Source organism: Amphibalanus amphitrite, unplaced genomic scaffold (genome assembly GCF_019059575.1).
Source record: "Amphibalanus amphitrite isolate SeventyFive unplaced genomic scaffold, NRLGWU_Aamphi_draft 001290F_arrow, whole genome shotgun sequence".
Taxonomy (NCBI): Eukaryota; Metazoa; Arthropoda; class Thecostraca; order Balanomorpha; family Balanidae; genus Amphibalanus; species Amphibalanus amphitrite.
Genome location: NW_024882783.1, coordinates 98815 through 118023, shown reverse-complemented (window position 1 = coordinate 118023; position 19209 = coordinate 98815). Strand labels below are relative to the sequence as shown.

The window sequence follows — 19209 nt, the reverse complement described above, 5'->3', positions numbered from 1 at the left end:
CTGTAGCGACAATGGAACTGAGGTTTCCCTAATCGGCAAATTCCTTTCGGGAAATTAAATACTCATCTGCCGATGGCACGCCGGTGAAGTGTCGCCCGGCGCGGTCTGTCGCTCCCACGACGCGGTGCCATGGGTGGAAGACGCGTGGGACCGCCGGTCTCTGCCGGTCCGGACCGGTGGGACCGCCGGTCTCCGCTGGTCCGGGCCCGGTGGGACCAGGTGCGCAGGACGCCGGTGCGCCTCGCCCGTGGGAAGCGGACACCGCCGACTTCCGGTCGAGACGCGTTTGTTCTGGACCGCCGACCGACGCTGACCGGCCAGCTCACTTCCGGCGGCCGCTGTCAGTTGGTCACTCACGAGCCGATGCAAGGTGATGGCCTTATGGCAAGTTCAATGAGGTCGAAAGGCATTTATCAAAGTTTACTTTGTAGGTCCTACGGAATGGCTCTCAAGCCGGAATAGGACGGTGCTGCGGAGTAAGGAAAATACACCCGAAGTCGGTGATGTTTAAACCAAATGTCGATCCTATTTAGCGCCTTATATTTCCCCTTTGGTAAGGCGAAGAAGCTAAACTTTCGATTAATGTTTCACTTCACGTCTATATCATGCTTCGGTTTTGTTTTGACGTCATTTTCTGGGTTATGTTTATGTTTTATCGATTTAAATTATTTCATTGGTGATGCTATTGGCTATTGCTACCACCAATAAGTGTCGTCCCTTCACCAAGCGTCACCAACTGCCCGTCGCCATCCGGGCGTCCCGAATGGCGCGTCAAATTTCCGGACCGGCGCGCCACAATTGCCGCCATGGCGCCGCGAACGTCGCTCCAACACCGGGCTGCTTTCGATCGAGCCGACCACTCTGTCTGCTGCCCTAATCGCACCAAACTGCCTGGGAACAAACGCTATTACGGGCGCCAGGCTCCCAGCGCGCCGGACGGGCCAGCTGGGGCACCGGGCGTTGTCAGCGCGGCGCCCCGCCGACGCCCAATGGACGCCCCATGGATGGACGGTCCGCAGACGCTCAGAGACGGGGCGTCGACGTCCTGCCGGCGCCCCCATGGACGCGCCCTAGGTGATGTCCCGCTGTGTCTGTCAGCGCTGGTGTCGTCACCAGTACTGGGGCCCCAGTGCAGTGTGTAGCCCGAGTCGATGTCCTGGGGCCATCGCTGGCCGCTGCCGGGTCTGCGCGAGACATCGAGTGCCTACGGGGGCCACTGAGGGTCTCTCCGCTCACTGCGTCGGCGTTTGGCGCTGACATGCGAGCCGCTTCGCACGGCTCAGTACCGCCGCGAGCAGGGCGTCCCCCAGCGCCGCGACGCGCCGGCCTCCGACCGGAGCGACTCGATCAATACGAGCCGGGCGCTGCGGGGCTCGGTGAACTCGGCACCGCTGGCGGTGTGGGCGTTGCTGGAAGCCGCCTCCTGGACCGGCGAGGCCTGTGATGGCTGGCGGGAATTTCCTAAACGTTGCCCTCAGCAGCAGCGTGGAAGTCACTGAGCGTGGAAGCGACGAGCTGTGAATAAACAGACGAACGACGGGTTTCCGCTGATGTCAGGAATGTTGTCGTCGACTCGTTGCTGCTGACGGCTGCAGGCTGGGGTGGCTCGGGTAAGGGATGGGGTTTATGGCGCTGTTTTGTGTAGGGTGGTGGGTCGTGCCTCTATGAGCAAATTGATCGACCACTCCCTCGGCCCGTGAGTCGTCACGCGTGCCGGGGTTGGCTGGCTGACTGACTCTGACAGGGGACGACTCCCCAGGGAATCGGTAATGACTCCCATGCCTGTGACTCAGCATTTTAGTTTGGCTTTGTGATAGTAGCCTGGTGCGAAGCCTAAGTTAGTCATCCGTCGACACACCTGTTGCAAAGCTAGTTCGGCTTTTGAGAACCTACCAGTGTTGAAGAAGTTGGATGCCAGTTGTTGAACTTCTGCGTTCGCCTTGTGTCACGTTAGCTGCGCCATGGTGATCCGTGGGTTCTCAGAGTTTCGGCCGCTGTTTCCCCGGCTGTCATCAAGTGTCAGGAACTTTCGAACGACGTAAGCTGCGCATCGTCACCGTCCCACAAACGCTTCAGACTTTCAGACCCTGGCAGCAAATAACATTTGGCGACAGCTCAGGATGCTGGTTAGAATCGTTTGAAGCGATCGTCACTCACATGGTTGACAGTCCGTGAAGGTCCAAAAAACTATTACTAGAAATAATTTTTGTAACGTTTCGCGTCGGACGTTTCGAATGAATGCATTTTGCAACATGAAATAACTACCGCTCTCGTCTCTCAGCTATCGAGCGACATGCTCAGTAACATTTTCCGACTAAACTGAATGATTTATTTGAGGTGTGCCAGTCGTGATCGGCTAAGACGACACCTTCACCCCCTCATCTGACCATGCCGTTCTGTGCTTGTTCCAGGGGTGATCGGCCAGGATGACATCTTCAGCGTAGTACCGAAGGCGTCCAACATCGTGCCAGCTGGCGAGCAGGTGGTACTGGAGTGTGTCACCAGAGAACCTGGAACGTGCGCATGGAAACTGGACGTGCCCGAGCTGGAGGGCACCGGATTCCTCACCCAGACAGCGGTAGGTGGACACTGCTCTAAAAGAATACTTAACCGAGCGGTGGGCTGCTTTATTCAACAGGAATTATGTGTGGTCACTTCTTTGTTTAGCTACGCCTGTGTTTATAGACCGTGTGTCTGCGTATGTATTGTCATAGTGGCAGGAGTATCTTGATGTCGTCATGTTTTCTCATGTTCCTAAGAACATATAAGCGATCAGTCCCTTGGAAACGTCTTCACAGGTGATGCTTCACACAACACGATGCAACATCAACATCTGAATCCGCATGCCTCGTAGTCGTCCCCTCAGCTAACATCTCTATTCCGTGTGTTTCAGGCTAACTTCCTGACCGCCAGCGGTCTGCGAGCGCGCGACGCGACCAGTCAAACCGACTGCACCATCATCATCGACAGCGTAGAGAGGCGTCACAGTGGCCACTACACGTGCTCCCCGTTCATGAACGGAGGCCAGAAGGACGCCCCGTCGGCCGAGGTCGTCGTGGCAGGTGAGCAAGGATAGATGGAATGGTGAGAGGAGAGATGGGGTGATGAGATATGCGGCGGGTGAGAGAAGAGATGCAGGGGTAAGGGAGGAGATGACAGGGTGTGTTTTGAAGGTGCATGGCAACTGTCCTCACTGCAGGTCATACACGCAAGAACAGTGGATGACCGACTCCGTCCGTGTTCAGTTCATTTCCATTGCTGTTGATCCATTGCTACAGCACCTTTTTCTGAAAAGACCAAGTGCGTATTATTCAAAACTGTAGTAGACGTCTTCTGCATGACGCAACTGACAACCAAGCTGTTGTATAGCCTTGTTGTCCCATTGTTTCCCTCCCAGCAGCCCTCTGACCACTCCTTGTCCGCCGCTCCACAGTGAAACCGGCCTCTGTCGCGTTCATCGGCGAACAGGCCGAGACCACCGAGCTGACTGTCAGCTCCGTGGACACTGTCTCCGTCTCGTGCGAGGCCCGCGACTCGCGCCCCAGCGCCGAGCTGCACTGGTTCCTCGAGGGCAGTGAGCTGACTGACGGCGTGGTCTCCGAGGAGACCGAGGACCCAGAGACCCGCCTGGTGACCACCCGCTCCACCCTGACACACCTGTTCGAGAGGCAGGATGAGGGCGCCACGCTCATCTGCCGGGCCAGCCACCCGGCCTACGAGGAGGAGGACAACAGGGAGGCCTCCCTCGGTGTGGTTGTCGAGTGTGAGTTGGCAGAGGAGTGATTGGGACAGCAGGAGATTGGTGTCTGCAAGCTATCACTGGCTTATATGATTGAGATCAAGTGCGCGCATCCGATGTGCGTGCACATCCGGTAGCCTCCTATGTTGCTACATTCATTTTTCTTAGTTGCAAAATAACTTGGAAATGTACGGCAACATAACGCGTCAAGCTTGTCATAGCGAAATATTTGGCCTATATTTCGAATGTACCGCTCCATGCCCCTACTGACCGTCACCTCGCCTCCTCTCCTCCCCCTCAGTCGCGCCCGTTCGCGCCGAGGGCTCCGACCTGGGCACTCTGTACGGCTTCACCGACGGCGAGGACAAGGACCTGACCATCAACTTCACCGCGAACCCGAGGCCCTCGACGATCCAGTGGTCGGTCGGGAACGACGCCTACCTCACCGCCGGAAAGCAGACGTTCGATGGCCGCATCATCGCCGGCCCCCTGGAGGAGGTGGGTGCAAGTGGCTGGACGAGGGTAGGGTTAAGGGCGAGGAGAGAAAGAGGGACTTACTGAAATACTTTAAAGTTCGGGGCTAAGGTTACTTGCTGCGTAAGGCGTAAAGGCGTACGGTCAAAGGGATGTTGGGTTACGTTTCGACTGCGTGATTTTATTTGTCGTTTTAGTGAAATAAATCAAATGTGACATTGGTGTGCGTCACTTTCGAGTTTCGTGTTATCCTTGCAGTGCACAGAAAGCTGGGTTATGTGATGATGGACCTGGCAGAGTGTTCCATACCTATATGCCTCTCGTGAGCGGCCATACGCTGACTATGACCTGACCTACTCTCTGCACTCCCAGGTGGACCCCGCGATGCACGAGTACTCTCTGCGCCTGACCTTCAGCCCGGTGGCGGCCGAGGACCACAACACCACCTTCACGCTCCGTCTGGAGAACAACCTCGGCGAGCAGGAGCTGCGGGTTCGCGTCGCGGCCGACGCACCGCCTCCGCCGGCCATCAACGAGCCGCAGCCGGCCTCGGAAGGTAACGAGGAGTCCGCGGCCGCCGTGGAGGGAGACGCCGACTCTGAGGACTCCGTGGACAATGGCAAGGATGAGTGTCGGGACGGGAGGGCGCCGTGCGACTGCTCAGAGATGCTGCCTGCCTGGCTGCTTGACTGCCTGGCGTGGGAAAGGGAACGGCACTTTTGATGCCACTGCTGAGAGCTGAGCTAAGCTGAGGATAGGGGCTGACTCAGCATGCGAACGAGACGGGAAAGAGGTGCTAGGAAGGGGCGGCTCTGGGCTGCACGCAGCCGTGCATGGCCCACGAGCCTATGCGGCCGGTCGTTGTGTCCGGGGTGTGCCGTGTGCACGGAGCCAAGGGATGTCCCCGCTGGCGTCACAAGGACAGACAGTCTCTGATCACGCTGCTTACGGCAGCTTGATCCGCTCGATTAGTAGGCTGCGTGATTCCCAGACTCTTATGTCGACCCGTCTCAAGGTAGGTATGCTTCTCTGGCACCTGGCTTGACTGGATCGCGCAACTGCAATCGGTTGGTATGGCTTTTTGACTAGACCAGTGCTTCGCGAGAGGAGATGTATAGCGCACTGTCAAAGCTTTGTGGCAGGCTACGTGCGGCAACGGTGCACTTCTGACGTGTCTTTGAACGTGTGGATTACGGAGCACGGAAAACAAACTGCATTCACAACCGCATGATAACTTGTAAAGTTCATTTGATATTACTGGAAACATTGAGGCAACATGGGTATGTAATTGTAGTTGGAAGGTTTTGCGTTTATTTGAAAAATCGGTCGATATGATGCTCGTTGCCAGCTAATATGTAAGCCTGGCAAAGGCCCACGTTTGACGCTTGACGCCCATTTCTCGTCTAGCAGCACGGCTGACTCACTGTTCCCTGTTTCAGCTGGCGTGAGTGGCGGTGCCATCGGTGGAATTATCGTCGCCGTGATCGTGCTTCTGGCTGTGATCGCGCTCGTGGCCTTCGCCCGCAGCCGCGGAAAGTGGTGCTTCGCAGGTGAGTGGTCCTAGTAGCGACATCTGTGGGCTGTGGCCTGTGGCGCAGCCGCAGTTAGGAACGTGGCCGTCAGTGGTCCCTGGTATAGGCGTAATGTAAGAATAGAGATAACACATTACAACTTCAACTTTGTTGATATCTTACGCAATCGCTCAGTAAAATAACAAACACTTGAGGCACATTATGTAGCTCCGTAATCCTTTGGGTGCCGAGGTGAGATTGGGAGGGTAATGACACGGGAAATTATGATATGCCAATACACCTTCCTCTCAATTTTCTAGCATCGTAGTTTAGTTGATGTTTATTTCGTTAAGACAAATGTTGTGAACTGTCGACTGGAACCCGCTTCGACAAACAATGTCTTTATCTAGCTCTTTGATATCGCAATAATCTTACAAAAGCCGATTTGTATGGCACTGACAGTCTTCTTACAAACTTATGAAGTAACTTTAGCAACCGCAGACCTCATATAGATATTCTTATATCTTGGTTGTTATGACTGTCATAGTTTACATGAACGTCTTCAGATATGTATTTAGAATTAGCACAAGTCTCGCAAGCGGGATGTAAAGGAGCACCCAGAAGCCCATCCCTCGGCAACTATGCTTAAAGCCGCGAGAGTGTGTGGTTGCTATAGATTCGCAGCGCCAACAGTAAGCCTAGCCAAAGATTGTGCAGCAAAATAGCGAGTAACAGTGCGTCGACCGGAAGGAGTCGGCGTGCCACACGGCAAGTGGCATGAAGCGCCCTGAGCTTTGTGTGGTGTGTTCGCTTATCGGCTGTTGCTGCTTCTCTGTGCAGAGACACCACAGGAGTACTTACGTAGCTTTGTCGTGCCTCTGCACCGCATACCTACTGCTTAGCCATCGCTGAAATTGATGAGCGAAATTTGGATGGGTAATTTCGCAAGCCTGTTTCCTCGTTTTGATACCAACGATGTCCTCTTGCTGGTGGGATATGAAACTGTGTGCCCTTGCACGGGGAACTGTCCCAACGCCTCTGACATAACGTTTCGTTTCACGCTGTCTTCATAGACTAAAAGTAAGCCAATTTGAATCACTGGTACGGTTATATGATACTTTCACGCAGGCGGCGGATGATGTGTGTAAATGTAACAGTGCCTAGTGTAGGTACTGCACCTCACATCTGTGGTATTTTTTGTCACTATTTGTGCATGGATGCTGCATGCTAGTGCGCGATAAGACTTTCGAAGGAACTTGCGATGCATCATGGGTGCAGAAGTAGGACACTGCGATAATCAATAACTCGATCAATTTTAACACTGGAGTAGTTGGATAAGTGCCCAATGGATGCCACCCTAAAGAAACATTATAAACCAATTGCTTAGTGCATGCTTGTTTTTGAACATGTTATTGTCGGCAAGTGTGTCACTAACACAACGTTGCGTCTAATCCTTCCTTTTCATGCATTATACGAACATTCTTTTTAATTGTTTCAGCCTTGTATTGTGTATGTTTTGTTATCAGCTATCATCATTTCTTTTTTTTACATTCCATAGAATTCCACGTCTTTTTCAAACAACTGATCCGCTTTCTGTTCCATTTTTGTTGATTTCCCATCTACCTCCTGTTGCGTTCATGTCTTATTTCCTGTACTTTTCTTCATCCCATAAAAGCTGATTGGTGGCGTATTTGCATGGATGTTTGTCTGAGTGTATTTGCCATCACTAAACTAGATGGCGTGAGACATGCAAGTCGTCTCTCTCTCTCTCTCTCTCTCTCTCTCTCTCTCTCTCTCTCTCTCTCTCTCTCTCTCTCTCTTTCTCTTCTTTCTTCATGGCCTTCATTACCACATGCTTTTCTTGTCCATTCCAGCCCTCCTGTTTTCCTCGGCTTTTCGCCCTTTCAGGCCCTACGCCGAATCCTCTCTTTCTCTCACTTCCCCTTTTCCATACACTCTTCCTTCTCCACATACCTCCTGTATTCCACGTCTTCTTTAACAACTCTTTCTCTTCCTCTCTTATTTTCGCCTGCTCTCTCTCTCTCTCTCTCTCTCTCTCTCTCTCTCTCTCTCTCTCTCTCTCTCTCCCCTCTCTCTCTCTCTGTAGGTCAGACACAGCGCGGTAAGCGGTGCGGTTGCGGCTCCCTCCCTCTGTATTTCTCTCCCTCTCCCCTAGTTCTCCTCTGATTCTCTCCCCATCTCTATTTCAATAGCAATAACGAGTTTCAACTTGTTCAAGCTAACAACCTCAATGTAGCTTACTAACAACTCGAAGTTCTGTTTTGAACTTCCGTATCTGTCCTTTTCTCTAAGACATTCCCTGCCCGGACCGTCCCTGCCTCTCCGCGGCGGGCGGCCCGTCTCTGTCCCGGTGACGGGGAGGGGGTCGCTCGCCGCGCCTGCAGCCGCCTCCGCTCACCGCGCTGTGTCTGTCCGGCAGCCGAGAGCGGTGGGGACACGCGCAAGGAGTGGCGCGCCCACATGGACCCCGAGGCGGCCGACAAGGGGGGCCACGACAACCCCGTGCACGAGCAGAAGCCCGACCCGGACACCGCAGCCGAGCACAACGGCACCAACGGCACCAACGGCGCCAACGGCACCGCCGCCAACGGCAAGAGCCCCGCCAAGGTGCCCACCGATACTCCCGTCTGAGTGCGCCACGTAGGCGACTTCGCCACGCCGGGCTGGGTCTTCCCGGAGGCTGCCCAGGGTCGGCCGAAACTGTCCCGAAGTCTGGCGCCTCGCTTGTGATGTGGGCTGGTTCTCTCGGGAGCTGCTCGGGCGTCGAACGTTAGCCTTTCATCGATCGGAGACGGCAGAGCGGGAAAGTCCCGCCCTGCAAGACGGGCGGGCTCGCTCCGGATGCCCGGCGGAGTCCGTTTGTCGTCGTTCCACTGCTCTGGACACCTGTGATATTCTGCTTCACGAACGCACAAACTTTGCGGACCAGAGGGCCGCACGGGCTGGCCCGTGGCTCACGTGCACGTGCGGACAGGTAGACACGTAACAGGTGGAAAGTGGTGTGGACAATGACAGAGACACGCTTTACGAAGTGTTCAGTGGTCTGGAACTCTGAGCCGGTCGTCTCCCGGCATCGTCCGGATTTTAGCTTTGAACTCTAGCTGCGTTTGTGAAGCGTGTGAGTGAGTATTGTGAGCGAGTTGTCACATCAAGGTGCAGATTGGCGAGCGGATGTTTGCGCGGATGTTTGCGTGTTTGTGTGTCTGTGAGGCTAAGATGATGTAGTGTTTGTTTGCGTGTAAGTGAGTGTCTCTCAGCTGTAACCTCGCGACTTCAACTGTACGATCCGCTATCAGACGGACTTTTAAATGTATTTTAGCCGACGTTTTATGGTATGCTATGTCGTCTGACCGTGGCATGAGAATGTTCCCGCCGGTCAAACTGATCCCATCATCACTGCTGCCCTCTCCCCGCGCCACAGTCGCCAGTGCACCACAGTAGCCGCCGGTGCGCCACGATCGCCGCGTACATTTCTCGGCCGCTGGTCAGGCACGTTGTGTGTCAGCTGACGTGTCAGCGAACGCCACGTTCCGTGTCAGCTGACGTCATGCGGCCTTTCGGCGCACGGGGGCGGGCGTGGGCGGTGGAGCAGTGAACAGGTCACAGGTCCGGCTCGGGGGGAGGGCAGCAGCGGGCAGGGTGGCACTGACAGCGGTCCGGCGGCCAGTGCCGTCGAGGCCTCCGTGCTATTGGCAGAGGGCTTCAAATGGCAGGGAATCGAGGAACAAATAAACATTTGTGACTGTGAATGCCAGGTGCTTTGCGCTTCTGGGGTTACAATGGGTTTATACGTGTGGTTTTCTCTTTACTTACGAGTATCTAATTGTAAAACGTTATAAATTATTTAATGAAATATAGCACTATAATAGAGCATTATAAAAAAAAAATACCTTTCGTCAGCCTTAAACACACCAACGAACACCTCTCTTGATTTGTAAAAAAAAAAACTGTTTCTCCCAATGGAAACTGCCGTATAGAAAAACGGACACTTTATTTTTACGAGACTTTCGCGTTTCGCTCAACTCGGAAGCTGATTTCTGTAATATTTATCAAAATCAGTCTGCAAGAATTCATACACACATCACCTCTTGCGATGTCACCAGCTCATGAAAATAAGAATCTCCATTCTCCACTACGAAATGAGTTCCTCCAAATCGAGTGCCTTTACGCTACCACGTTTTAGACGCCATGATCTTATTCAATGACTTTAGGACCAACCAGCAAATATCTGACGAATGCCTCCTTTTTCAGCCAAGTCGTCGGACGCGGGAGCTGAAGCGTGAGTAAAAATTTCTCGGTAACATGTGAAAGTTTAAACACAGTATGGCATTCGGCTTCTCAATGTGGGCTGCCATGATGGAACAGTCAGTCAGCTAGTGAGGCTGTGCTCGGGCCGTGCATCGTCCAAAGACGTTTGACGTGGAGGTTGGACGATGGGGGGATATAGCCGATGTGATGACTGGCACTATTCTGCGAAACATTTAAACCTGGCTCACTGGTTTTAATGTGGTATGAAGCTTATACGTCTAGTGGTAAAACGGTTTGCCAGTGACTGTACCAAAGATTGTTTTGCGTTCAAACCGAAAAACGTCAAAATGTGTGACGTGATTTCAGTTGAGACGAAGGCCACTGAAATGTTGTTGAGTTGGAGGCATTTGGTCCGACAACTCATGACTTGTGTTATGTTCGTCGTCTTCTTTGTTTGTAATTTATTAACGACATTCATGTGTGGGTATTCTCACTTTAGTTTCATCAATGTTCATATAAAGAGATAACAGTTGTTAAAAAGAATTGAACACTCAAAAATGTTTCATCCTGATGGACTCGGTATAGAACGCATGCGCTCCGAACGCGGCGCTTGCATCGCCCTTTTTATTTTTCCTTTTATTATACCGTGCTTTCCTGCTCAAAATGTTATGGTTTAATACAATGTTTTTGACACCACATGCTTGAGTACCTCGTTTGATTTTTTCGAGTTTGCTTTGCTATGATGCTTTTCACAAGCCGTGCGACGCGTAGGACGTAATGAAGGTGCCCCTGTTATGCTTATTTTTGTTTATCGTTGCCCGATTATAATTTACCATGCAATCTATCTTATATATGTTACAGGTAAGCCCCCCCCCCTCCCCAGCACGTCTGCACCCCCCCCCCCCCACCAGTGTCCCGCGGCTGCTGGTCGCAGCACGTCCCGCGCACGCACCCGCTTACACAGGTGATGGCTGGCACTTGTTCGCAGTAGTGATACCGAGTCTGCTCACGATGAAAAGACCGATAAGCCCGAGGGGAAGGGTTTCAAACTGTCCAATCTTTACTCCAGCCTGGTGACTAAGAAGAAGGAAGGCGACGTCGAGTCGGCTGCCAACAAGGTGGGTGTTCCGGCAGAAGGGCTGCGACACTAGGGCTCGATCCATGAAAAGACTATAGATAAACGTCTAAGCAATAGACCAATTGAATAGATTTGTGTTTCTGGAAAAGAGCTTCGCAAGCAAATATACCGAGATATGTTTCATAATAAAACTAAAACGAGTAAATAATAATAATAATAATAATAATAATAATAATAATAATAATAATAATAATAATAATAATAATAATAATAATAATAATAATAATAATAATAATAATAATAATAATAATAATAATAATAATAATAATAATAATAATAATAATAATAATAATAATAATAATAATAATAATAATAATAATAATAATAATAATAATAATAAAAATAAATTTCATAATAAAACGAGTAAACACAAAGGTGTATTTAGAGAGCGAAGCGGTTATAAAAAAAAATGCGGAAAATGCAATCAAATTGTATCCACTGTGTAGCGTGAGCTGCAACGCGTCTCCAAACGTGTTATTCATTGTGATGACATACCGTAACGTATACGCTGGTGTTCCATCAGGAAGAGACCAAGGAGCTGACAGCCCCGGACGGCGAGGGCTCGCCCAAGCGCGAGAAGGGCGAGGTCGTCTACGCCGAGCTCGTGCTGAACAAGGACGGCGTCAAGACGGAGGTGCGCCCGAGTCCCGAGAAAACCGAGTACGCCACCATCGTGGGTACGAAAACGCCCGAGGCAAAGGAGTGAGGAGACGACTAGATCTTGCGATATGGAAGGCAGGGGAACGGCGAGGTTGTGGTTTTGGATCTGAGAGGCGAGGGGGAGCACTGATATTTGAAGTCACTTCGTGGGGGTACAGGGAGTGGACCGATTGTGCAGAAGTCGCGCTAGCTTGCTGAGGGTTTTGAGGGGTGCCGGGTGGGGTCAGTGGTGAAGTAATTTCAGGACGAGTGGGTCGAAGTTTCTGAGTGAGCGTGCCTCGTCTCCGATTTTAGCCACCAGGAGGCGTATAAGCTGGGGCTGAAAGCCGCACGCAGGTGTGTCCTGACGCTGTGCTTAGCGGGGTTCTACAACACCAAGGGGATGCCAGTGGGGCTGCGCAGAGACACGCCATTGATGTTGTTGCTTCAGGCGCGGGGTAGCAGCTTTCCAAGACCTGACGTGTCCGCTTTCGGTGTGAGAGTTTGCGAGATGTCTTACTGTGCCTTCTCTCTCGGATGCTTATTTTGTTTCATCCTGAAATGTTTTTCAGTACAAATGTAGTTTTTGCACTGTTTGTGACTCTTTCTGAACTATTCCTTTAGCTATTTGCCTAGACTTTTCCTTTAGATTGTGGTCTCATTGGTTGGCCGAGATATTTGGATTGCGATATGAGAAGCGATAAGGTTTACGGAGTATTCGCTTTGCTATGTGAATGAACTTGAGTTAGCGTTGTAAAGCGATGACATGACATTTCAACTACATGTACTTTTGTAACCAGTTCCAGTCGTGCACTCGCTACAAGCAGATCCAAACTGATGCGCGAATGAGCGGTAGCTTTTTTGAACAGTGTCGTCAATTTTTACACGTTCATATCGGCGCGGTGAGCCGTGCTACTACGCGTCCGATGTGTTCCATTTGTGACATTGTGTTGGCTTTGTATTGATTTTGTCGCGGTGAGGCCTGAGCTGCTCCGCGCGGTTCCTCCGCCGCGGCGAACGCTGGCTGGCAGTGGGCTGTGACGCCACCGGCGCAGGGCCACTTCGAGCCCTGGTGTACACCACACACTGGCACGCGGGTTGTGTTTGTTCTGTAGACGGTGATTTTGTGTTTGTAGTCTGCACCGCACGCCGCGGACCCTCCCTAAGCTCTGCCTCCCGTCAGGGCTGGGTTATGTGCACAGCGGGTAGGAGCATGGAGCTACGGTCCGCAGGGCACCGCTGCAGCGCAGCGCGTGGTTATATAATTTGACACTTTCAGGCCGGCTGGGCTGCGCTGTCGGGGCGACGACTGCTGCTTTGTAAGTTTTGTAACTCTCAATACATTTCTGATGATTGTGCGCCGCTTGTGTTGGACAGAGAAGAGATTTCAGATGGAAAGATCGAACAGAGGTTAGTAGGAAAGATAGGAACGCTACTGCATTGACTGTATGAAGTTTAGCCAGGAACTTAACCCGCGCCCCAGTGGCGGTCTCAGCCAACTTCGCCCTAGTGGGGGGGGGGGGGGTATATGTTACCACCCACCTCTAACTAAAAAACTAAGAGGGCTAGAAAGACGCGGTAAAAAGCAGTCGATAGCTCTCAATGCGTACGTTTGAAAGTATTTCAGTCATTTTTCACCTTAGAGCAATATTGGGGTCACCAGAGGTCATCAAATGTCAAAATTTGCCAATTGTCATTATATTTTTCAGAAAACATGCCGCTATCTCAGGAACTATGGTAGCTAGAAAAACGCATGGAACAGCAAACGATAGCTTTTACACTCTTCTTTTGAAAAGGTAATTATCAATATTGACCTCAGGTCAACGGTTTAGCCTCCAGAGGGCAAAAACTCCAAAAATAGCTGTTTTTACGAAAAATGTTTTTCGACAATAACTTTCGACTACAAAAAGCCACGACATTTCTATTGCCAGAATCGTGTTCCCCTCGCCGAGACGCGTCGAATGAACTATAATTTGACCTTGAAAGGTCAACTTGAAAATTTGACCTCAGGTCAAGGTCATGACCTTACCGGAAAAGGTCATGTTGCATATCAATCGATGCGTCTCAACAAGACAAACACAATAAGACCATCCCCAGCGTTCTATTTCTTTTCAATCGCGAGTTATTGGCAAAAAACTGTTTGTAGCCTCAAGTGACCTCGGATGACCTGTCTAGAGGCTATCAGCAAAAATGACACCTTGGTCATCACGAGTGGACTAAACCATTGTGATTCTGAAATATTTGGACTGTTCCGATGCGTACACACGGATCTAGAGGCATTTTCATTTTTCTCCATTGACTTGTAATGGAAAGGTCACGCCACTGACCTGACCTTAGGTCACGGATATAAAAAATCCGAGATATACAAATTGTAGGCGCCCATAACAGCATGCAGTCCACCAAGTTTAAAACCTTTTTGACAAACACTGCAGGCTGGACATGATTGCAAACTTTTTTAGGCTTGGTCAGTTAACTTGACCTGGTGACCTGACCTGACATAACCTGGGGTCAAAAATTTCACACATTGTCCAAAATTGATGTACCAAAAGCTACCCCAACTACGCGCCGCGGTTTTTTATTCACACGCAAAAAACGCGACAGGGTGGTAACATATGCCCCCCCCCCCCCCCCACTGGGGCGAAGGTTAAAGAAATTGCCTTCAATTCGAGTGAATTTTTTCAGTAGAACGACAAACTTTACTTGGTGCCATCGACGTTAGGGAAAGACATCTCTAATGGCGCAAAAAAAAGACTGCAGCATAAGTTGTTACGTTTTATGCGTAGGTACATTATGAAACTGCGGCGGACATTTTATCTGCGTCAGTCGCCACCCTGTACATAGAGCTCTGGGCTCCAATGTTGCGATGAGCACGTGTTGAATCGAAAACACTGCACACAGTAAATGACATTTGGGAGCCCGCACCGGTGAACGTTATGTAAGCGGCAAACGCTTCCATCGTTTTAGGGTCAGATCAATACCAGCGACATCAAAGATCGCAATTGATCATTTTGGTATATACAGTCACTTCCATTGTAGGTAGGTAAAATAATACCTACGCAAGATGTCAATACCTTGCAATATCTACGAGGTGTGTGTTACGGAAACAGTATGCGCTACCGCAGTTGTGTGACGCCTTCAGATTGGGGTGAGAAGTAGTCCTCAATAGTTTAGCACTAGTATCAAGTTGCGTTTGCAGTTTGCACCCGGGCTTTTGATGATGCGATCTCCTCACCATAGCGAAAACTGTGGACGATACCACTCGCCCTTCTATGCCGGCACACATGGGCGTACATTACGCATAACCTTGACTGTCAGCATGATTAGCGCACAGTACATATGTACATACAGCTCGCCTCCCGGACACGCCGCCGGGAGGGTGACCCACGTGGAACGATACCGAGCGGCCCGTGGCTCTGCTAGTCAGCCGTTAGCCGTCAAATGTGGTAACGCAAGCGTGACCTGCCGTCTGCCGTCCAGCGAGCTGTGGATCAGCCCGACGTGTCGGACGGAAGACACAAGTCCGACCGACATAATCGGTTGACGTTGCTCCGGTTGTTTGAACGACAGTCGTGCAGAGCTGATCGCCCGCCGGGACTGACCCTTTCGCCCACGGGAGTGTGTGAGCTGACAGGACGGCGCGGCTGCTCGACACAGTGGCGTTGCAGTGCGACGTTGACCCGGCGAGATCGACTGACCTTTGGCTGCCGTCCGGCTGTCGGTGTCGGCAGCCACGTGGGTGCACCCGAGGCCAGCCGCGAGAGTGCGGACCCCGGGGGCCGTCACTAGCGGCCATGACTCGGAGGGGAGCGCTGCTGCTGCTGCTGGTCCTGACTGTCGGCGTCGGCGCGCCGCCGTCTGGCATTGTGCCGCCCGATGGCAGCTACCAGTGCTGCCAGGACGCATCCGCGCAGTTCCTGAGCACTCCCAAGGATGTTGTCAGCCTGGATCAGTGCAAGAAGTTCTGCGAGACCAACGAGTATGGCAGCCCCGTGTTCCTCAAGGGCGCGTGGCTATGCGCACCGACGGCTGGCTACAAGTGCTCTGGTGTGGCGAAATCCTTCTGCGAGAGCCCCTTCGCTAGCATTGCCGGCTACTTCCGGCTTTACCCCCTGTCGTTCTTTATTACACGGAAGGAGGAATCACTACGTAAGTCATCTGGATCGGACACTGTCGCCACCGACACGATAACCAAGGACACGACGATCCGCGACCGGGCGCTGATCGGTGGCTCCGTCCGAGACATCCGAAAGGAGTCTGGAATCAGGAAGGTGGACATTGGTGTGACCAGAGAAGGCCTTCTGGGAACCACCCGACTGACTGGCCAGACCAGGGAGTTTGGCGGAGGCCAGAGCACTATTATTGGCGACAGCCTACAGATCAATGTCGGCCGAACGGGGTCAGCCAACTTAACGCAAACCATCGGCATAACGGGTAGAAATACCAGCTCCGTCATCGGCACGAGACTCAGAGTTGATACGGCTTCCGACGGCTCCCAGGAACTGAGAGGGCCCAACGGAGACCGTAGTGTGCTGACCAGAGTCGCGGACGGCACTACTCTCACCGACGGCCGCGACGTCAACAACCGCAGGATCGTCAGCAACATCAACAGGACGAGCGTCTCTGTGCGTGGTGACGCCCAGGGCCCTTCGGGAAGCCTGCTCGGGGACAAGGCCGGAGACATCAGCGGCATCGGCGACATCACACGCAATGTTGACACCACAGTCACTCGCGGCAGAGGCGTCATCAATAATTCGGGAAGCGGCAGACGGGATATCGAGCGACAAGGTCGGGAGACCACGGCTCGTCTTGACCAGACCAGAGGAGGTGCGCAGCTGCGGACGGAGACGGTGGATGTGGGTGGTACCACGTCCCAGTCCTCCAGGTCTGGCGGCCAGGCAGTGATCAACACCGACGCAGTCACCGTCTCCAAAGAAGGCGTCGGCTCCATCACGCAAGAGAAGAACAACACCATCGGTAATCAGGGCAACACGACACAGACGACCGACACTGAGGAGAAGCTCGTCAAGCGTACCCAGAACACCGAGTGCAAGAACTGCGCCAGCTCCGGTACCGAGGTCACGCTCAGCAAGGACCTCAAGGGTCAGCTGGTCGTCGCCAACAGCGAGTTTGACGACACCACGGTGAAAACGTCCACTGCCGCCGGCGGCAAGAGGCTCGACCTGGTGGGCCGCACCCGGACGGAGCTGAACGGCACCATGCTGAACGAGGAGGCAATGGGAGGCTCCACCACCGAGCGCACCTCCAAGGTGGAGGCGGGTTGCGACAAGAAGGTGGGCGGCTGCAATCTGGTAACCCAAAGCTCGGGCACAACGTCTGTCCAGTCGCGCAACACCACTGAAGACAAGGACAACGTCGAGACGAAGACGAGCGTCGTATCGGTGACGAGCTTTGGCTAATTTTGTCGTGTGGAGATGTTGTAGCCAGACGTTGGCTTATGAAAAGGTGAAGAGGCCTTGAAACAGCCACAGTTGCTGTTATTGCTGTCGCTGGTGATGATATGTGAAAAGTTTGAATTGCCGTCTTTGTCCTCGTGCCGATTCCCGACTGGATGGACTGATTTTGCACGAGCTAATCCACAAATCAGTAATGCCTGTCATGAAAGTAAATTTTTTATGAAGTTTGATACAGGGCTAAAAACCATTTTTTAAGTTCGGTAACCATTTTGAAAACCGTTCCATTGCCTTTGACTTTTGGCTGCTCACGTTATGCTAGTATTCACATTTCACACTACAGTGCGAAATTATCCACGTCTCTCGTCTAGGACGCAATAAATGGGTATTAGTTATCATCTTTTAGCATGACGGACTCAAAAAAATCGTAGGTATGCAGCGCTATGCTGTCATTGCGTGACATGAACATATTACCTTATTGACCGGCTACGTCCTAATGAACACCAAGACTCATAACAGGAGCAGTGAAACGGGGGGGGGGGATATCGGCCAACCTCCTATTTTTCGCAAATAACTCACGCCGTAACCATTATATTAACGTCAAAATTTTTAGTACTTGCCTAGAATTGAATTGCGCACCATGCTGTGCAAGCAATAAGTAAATTGGTCCACAACTTTTCTAGTTGCAGGTAACTTAGCCACGAACGCATTTTATTATCCCGTAAGCGTTGTTGAATCAACTGGCAGATCTTGTCACCTTACAAAGATAACAGATATTTGTTTATTTTACACATGAACAACGAGTATGACGAATTACACACACACTCACAATGAATGTTCGATCTCCTACACTGATGCCATTATAACCACACCATCTGACTGACTAAGAAATGATCAGCACACAAAGTTCATTACTCTCGATGGTTATGTATCTCGCACAAAAATGTGCTGCACATTTTGATGTCGCTATGGGTTTATCCCACACATTTGGTAACGCAGCTTCTGTAACATGATAATCGGCGTGATGCGGCGCCGACAAATTCACCACCTTAGGGTCCATGGTTCCCCCGCGCCACATGTGCGCGCCGAGCTGATTATGTACATTTCTGATTCCATGTGCACAGAACATCCTACATTCTATCACACATCGCTTTCCGTTTGTCAGCGTTTAGTGTCATACGCATTGTAATTATCACTTATCACCGTTCACTAGAACGATAAAAGTGAACGAAGGAAGCAGCGTCATGGAACGTTAACACTCTTCAATTTACCCACTGAGTAAATTGAAATTCATTTCACGGTCCGCTGAGTGTCTATAGCCGAGTTTGATATCCATCGAACTTTGGCCACTTATGCCTCGTAAGTCCACCATGGTTCAGAATCTCATCAGCATTCCAACGACAAACAGCAGTACCTACCATTTACACTTTTTCATCAGACCCCATCCGTCACACTTCGTCCATTTTGTCCCGCTTTGGTGCATTGGATGCACCTTTTCCGCCGGGAATCCATCATAAGTTCACGCCCCTGCGATGACTACATTACTCTTCAACATTTCACAATCCTGAAGCATCCTCCCACCGGAGAGCGATTCCATCACACCACACTCTCTTGGTCAGTGTCAGGCCGCACAGTGCGCGTTAGGGAGCTGTACGCGTCCGACGCGCCCCGGCCGCGGCGTAGCGTGGCGTAGAGCACGGCGCCGTCGTGCTGCCGGTCGTACTCGTCGCCGTACCGCTGCGGCCGTTCCCGGGGGTAGGGCTCGCCGCCACGGCAGCGGGGGAGGGTCAACTCGGAAAACGCTGATGTCGAGTGCGGCTGGAAAGTGGAAACCGTTTATAGTAAACAGGGTCAATGGGGTTCGCCAGTATACTAATTGTTGTCCTACATTTTCGCAGCATGTCGTTTTCTTGTTTGACATTTTAACATTATATAACATGCATCAATTCCTGCAAAAAAAGTTATGTAAGTACCTATAGCTAAAAGGCTAACATTTCACATATTTATTAAATCTTTCATTGAATGACA

At 51.6% G+C, this 19209-nt stretch overlaps 1 protein-coding gene across 8 annotated transcripts in view; it reads left to right on the top strand.

Moving 5' to 3' along the window:
* Positions 1 to 13129, top strand: part of LOC122371891 (fasciclin-3-like) — a 60849-nt gene extending 47720 nt beyond the window's left edge. The window contains exons 2-10 of one of the 8 annotated variants that reach the window (XM_043348660.1): positions 2412 to 2578; positions 2894 to 3062; positions 3434 to 3763; positions 4041 to 4237; positions 4586 to 4832; positions 5653 to 5763; positions 9997 to 10024; positions 11063 to 11111; positions 11655 to 13129. In XM_043348660.1, coding sequence (XP_043204595.1) covers positions 2412 to 2578; positions 2894 to 3062; positions 3434 to 3763; positions 4041 to 4237; positions 4586 to 4832; positions 5653 to 5763; positions 9997 to 10024; positions 11063 to 11111; positions 11655 to 11837 — 1481 coding nt within the window. In that variant the 3' untranslated portion in view covers positions 11838 to 13129. Of the gene's footprint in view, positions 1 to 2411; positions 2579 to 2893; positions 3063 to 3433; positions 3764 to 4040; positions 4238 to 4585; positions 4833 to 5652; positions 5764 to 8164; positions 9496 to 9996; positions 10025 to 10981; positions 11112 to 11654 lie in introns of those variants that run through there. The other 7 variants (XM_043348657.1, XM_043348656.1, XM_043348659.1 and 4 more) reach the window with 7 other exon arrangements.
* Positions 13130 to 19209: the final 6080 nt, after the last annotated feature.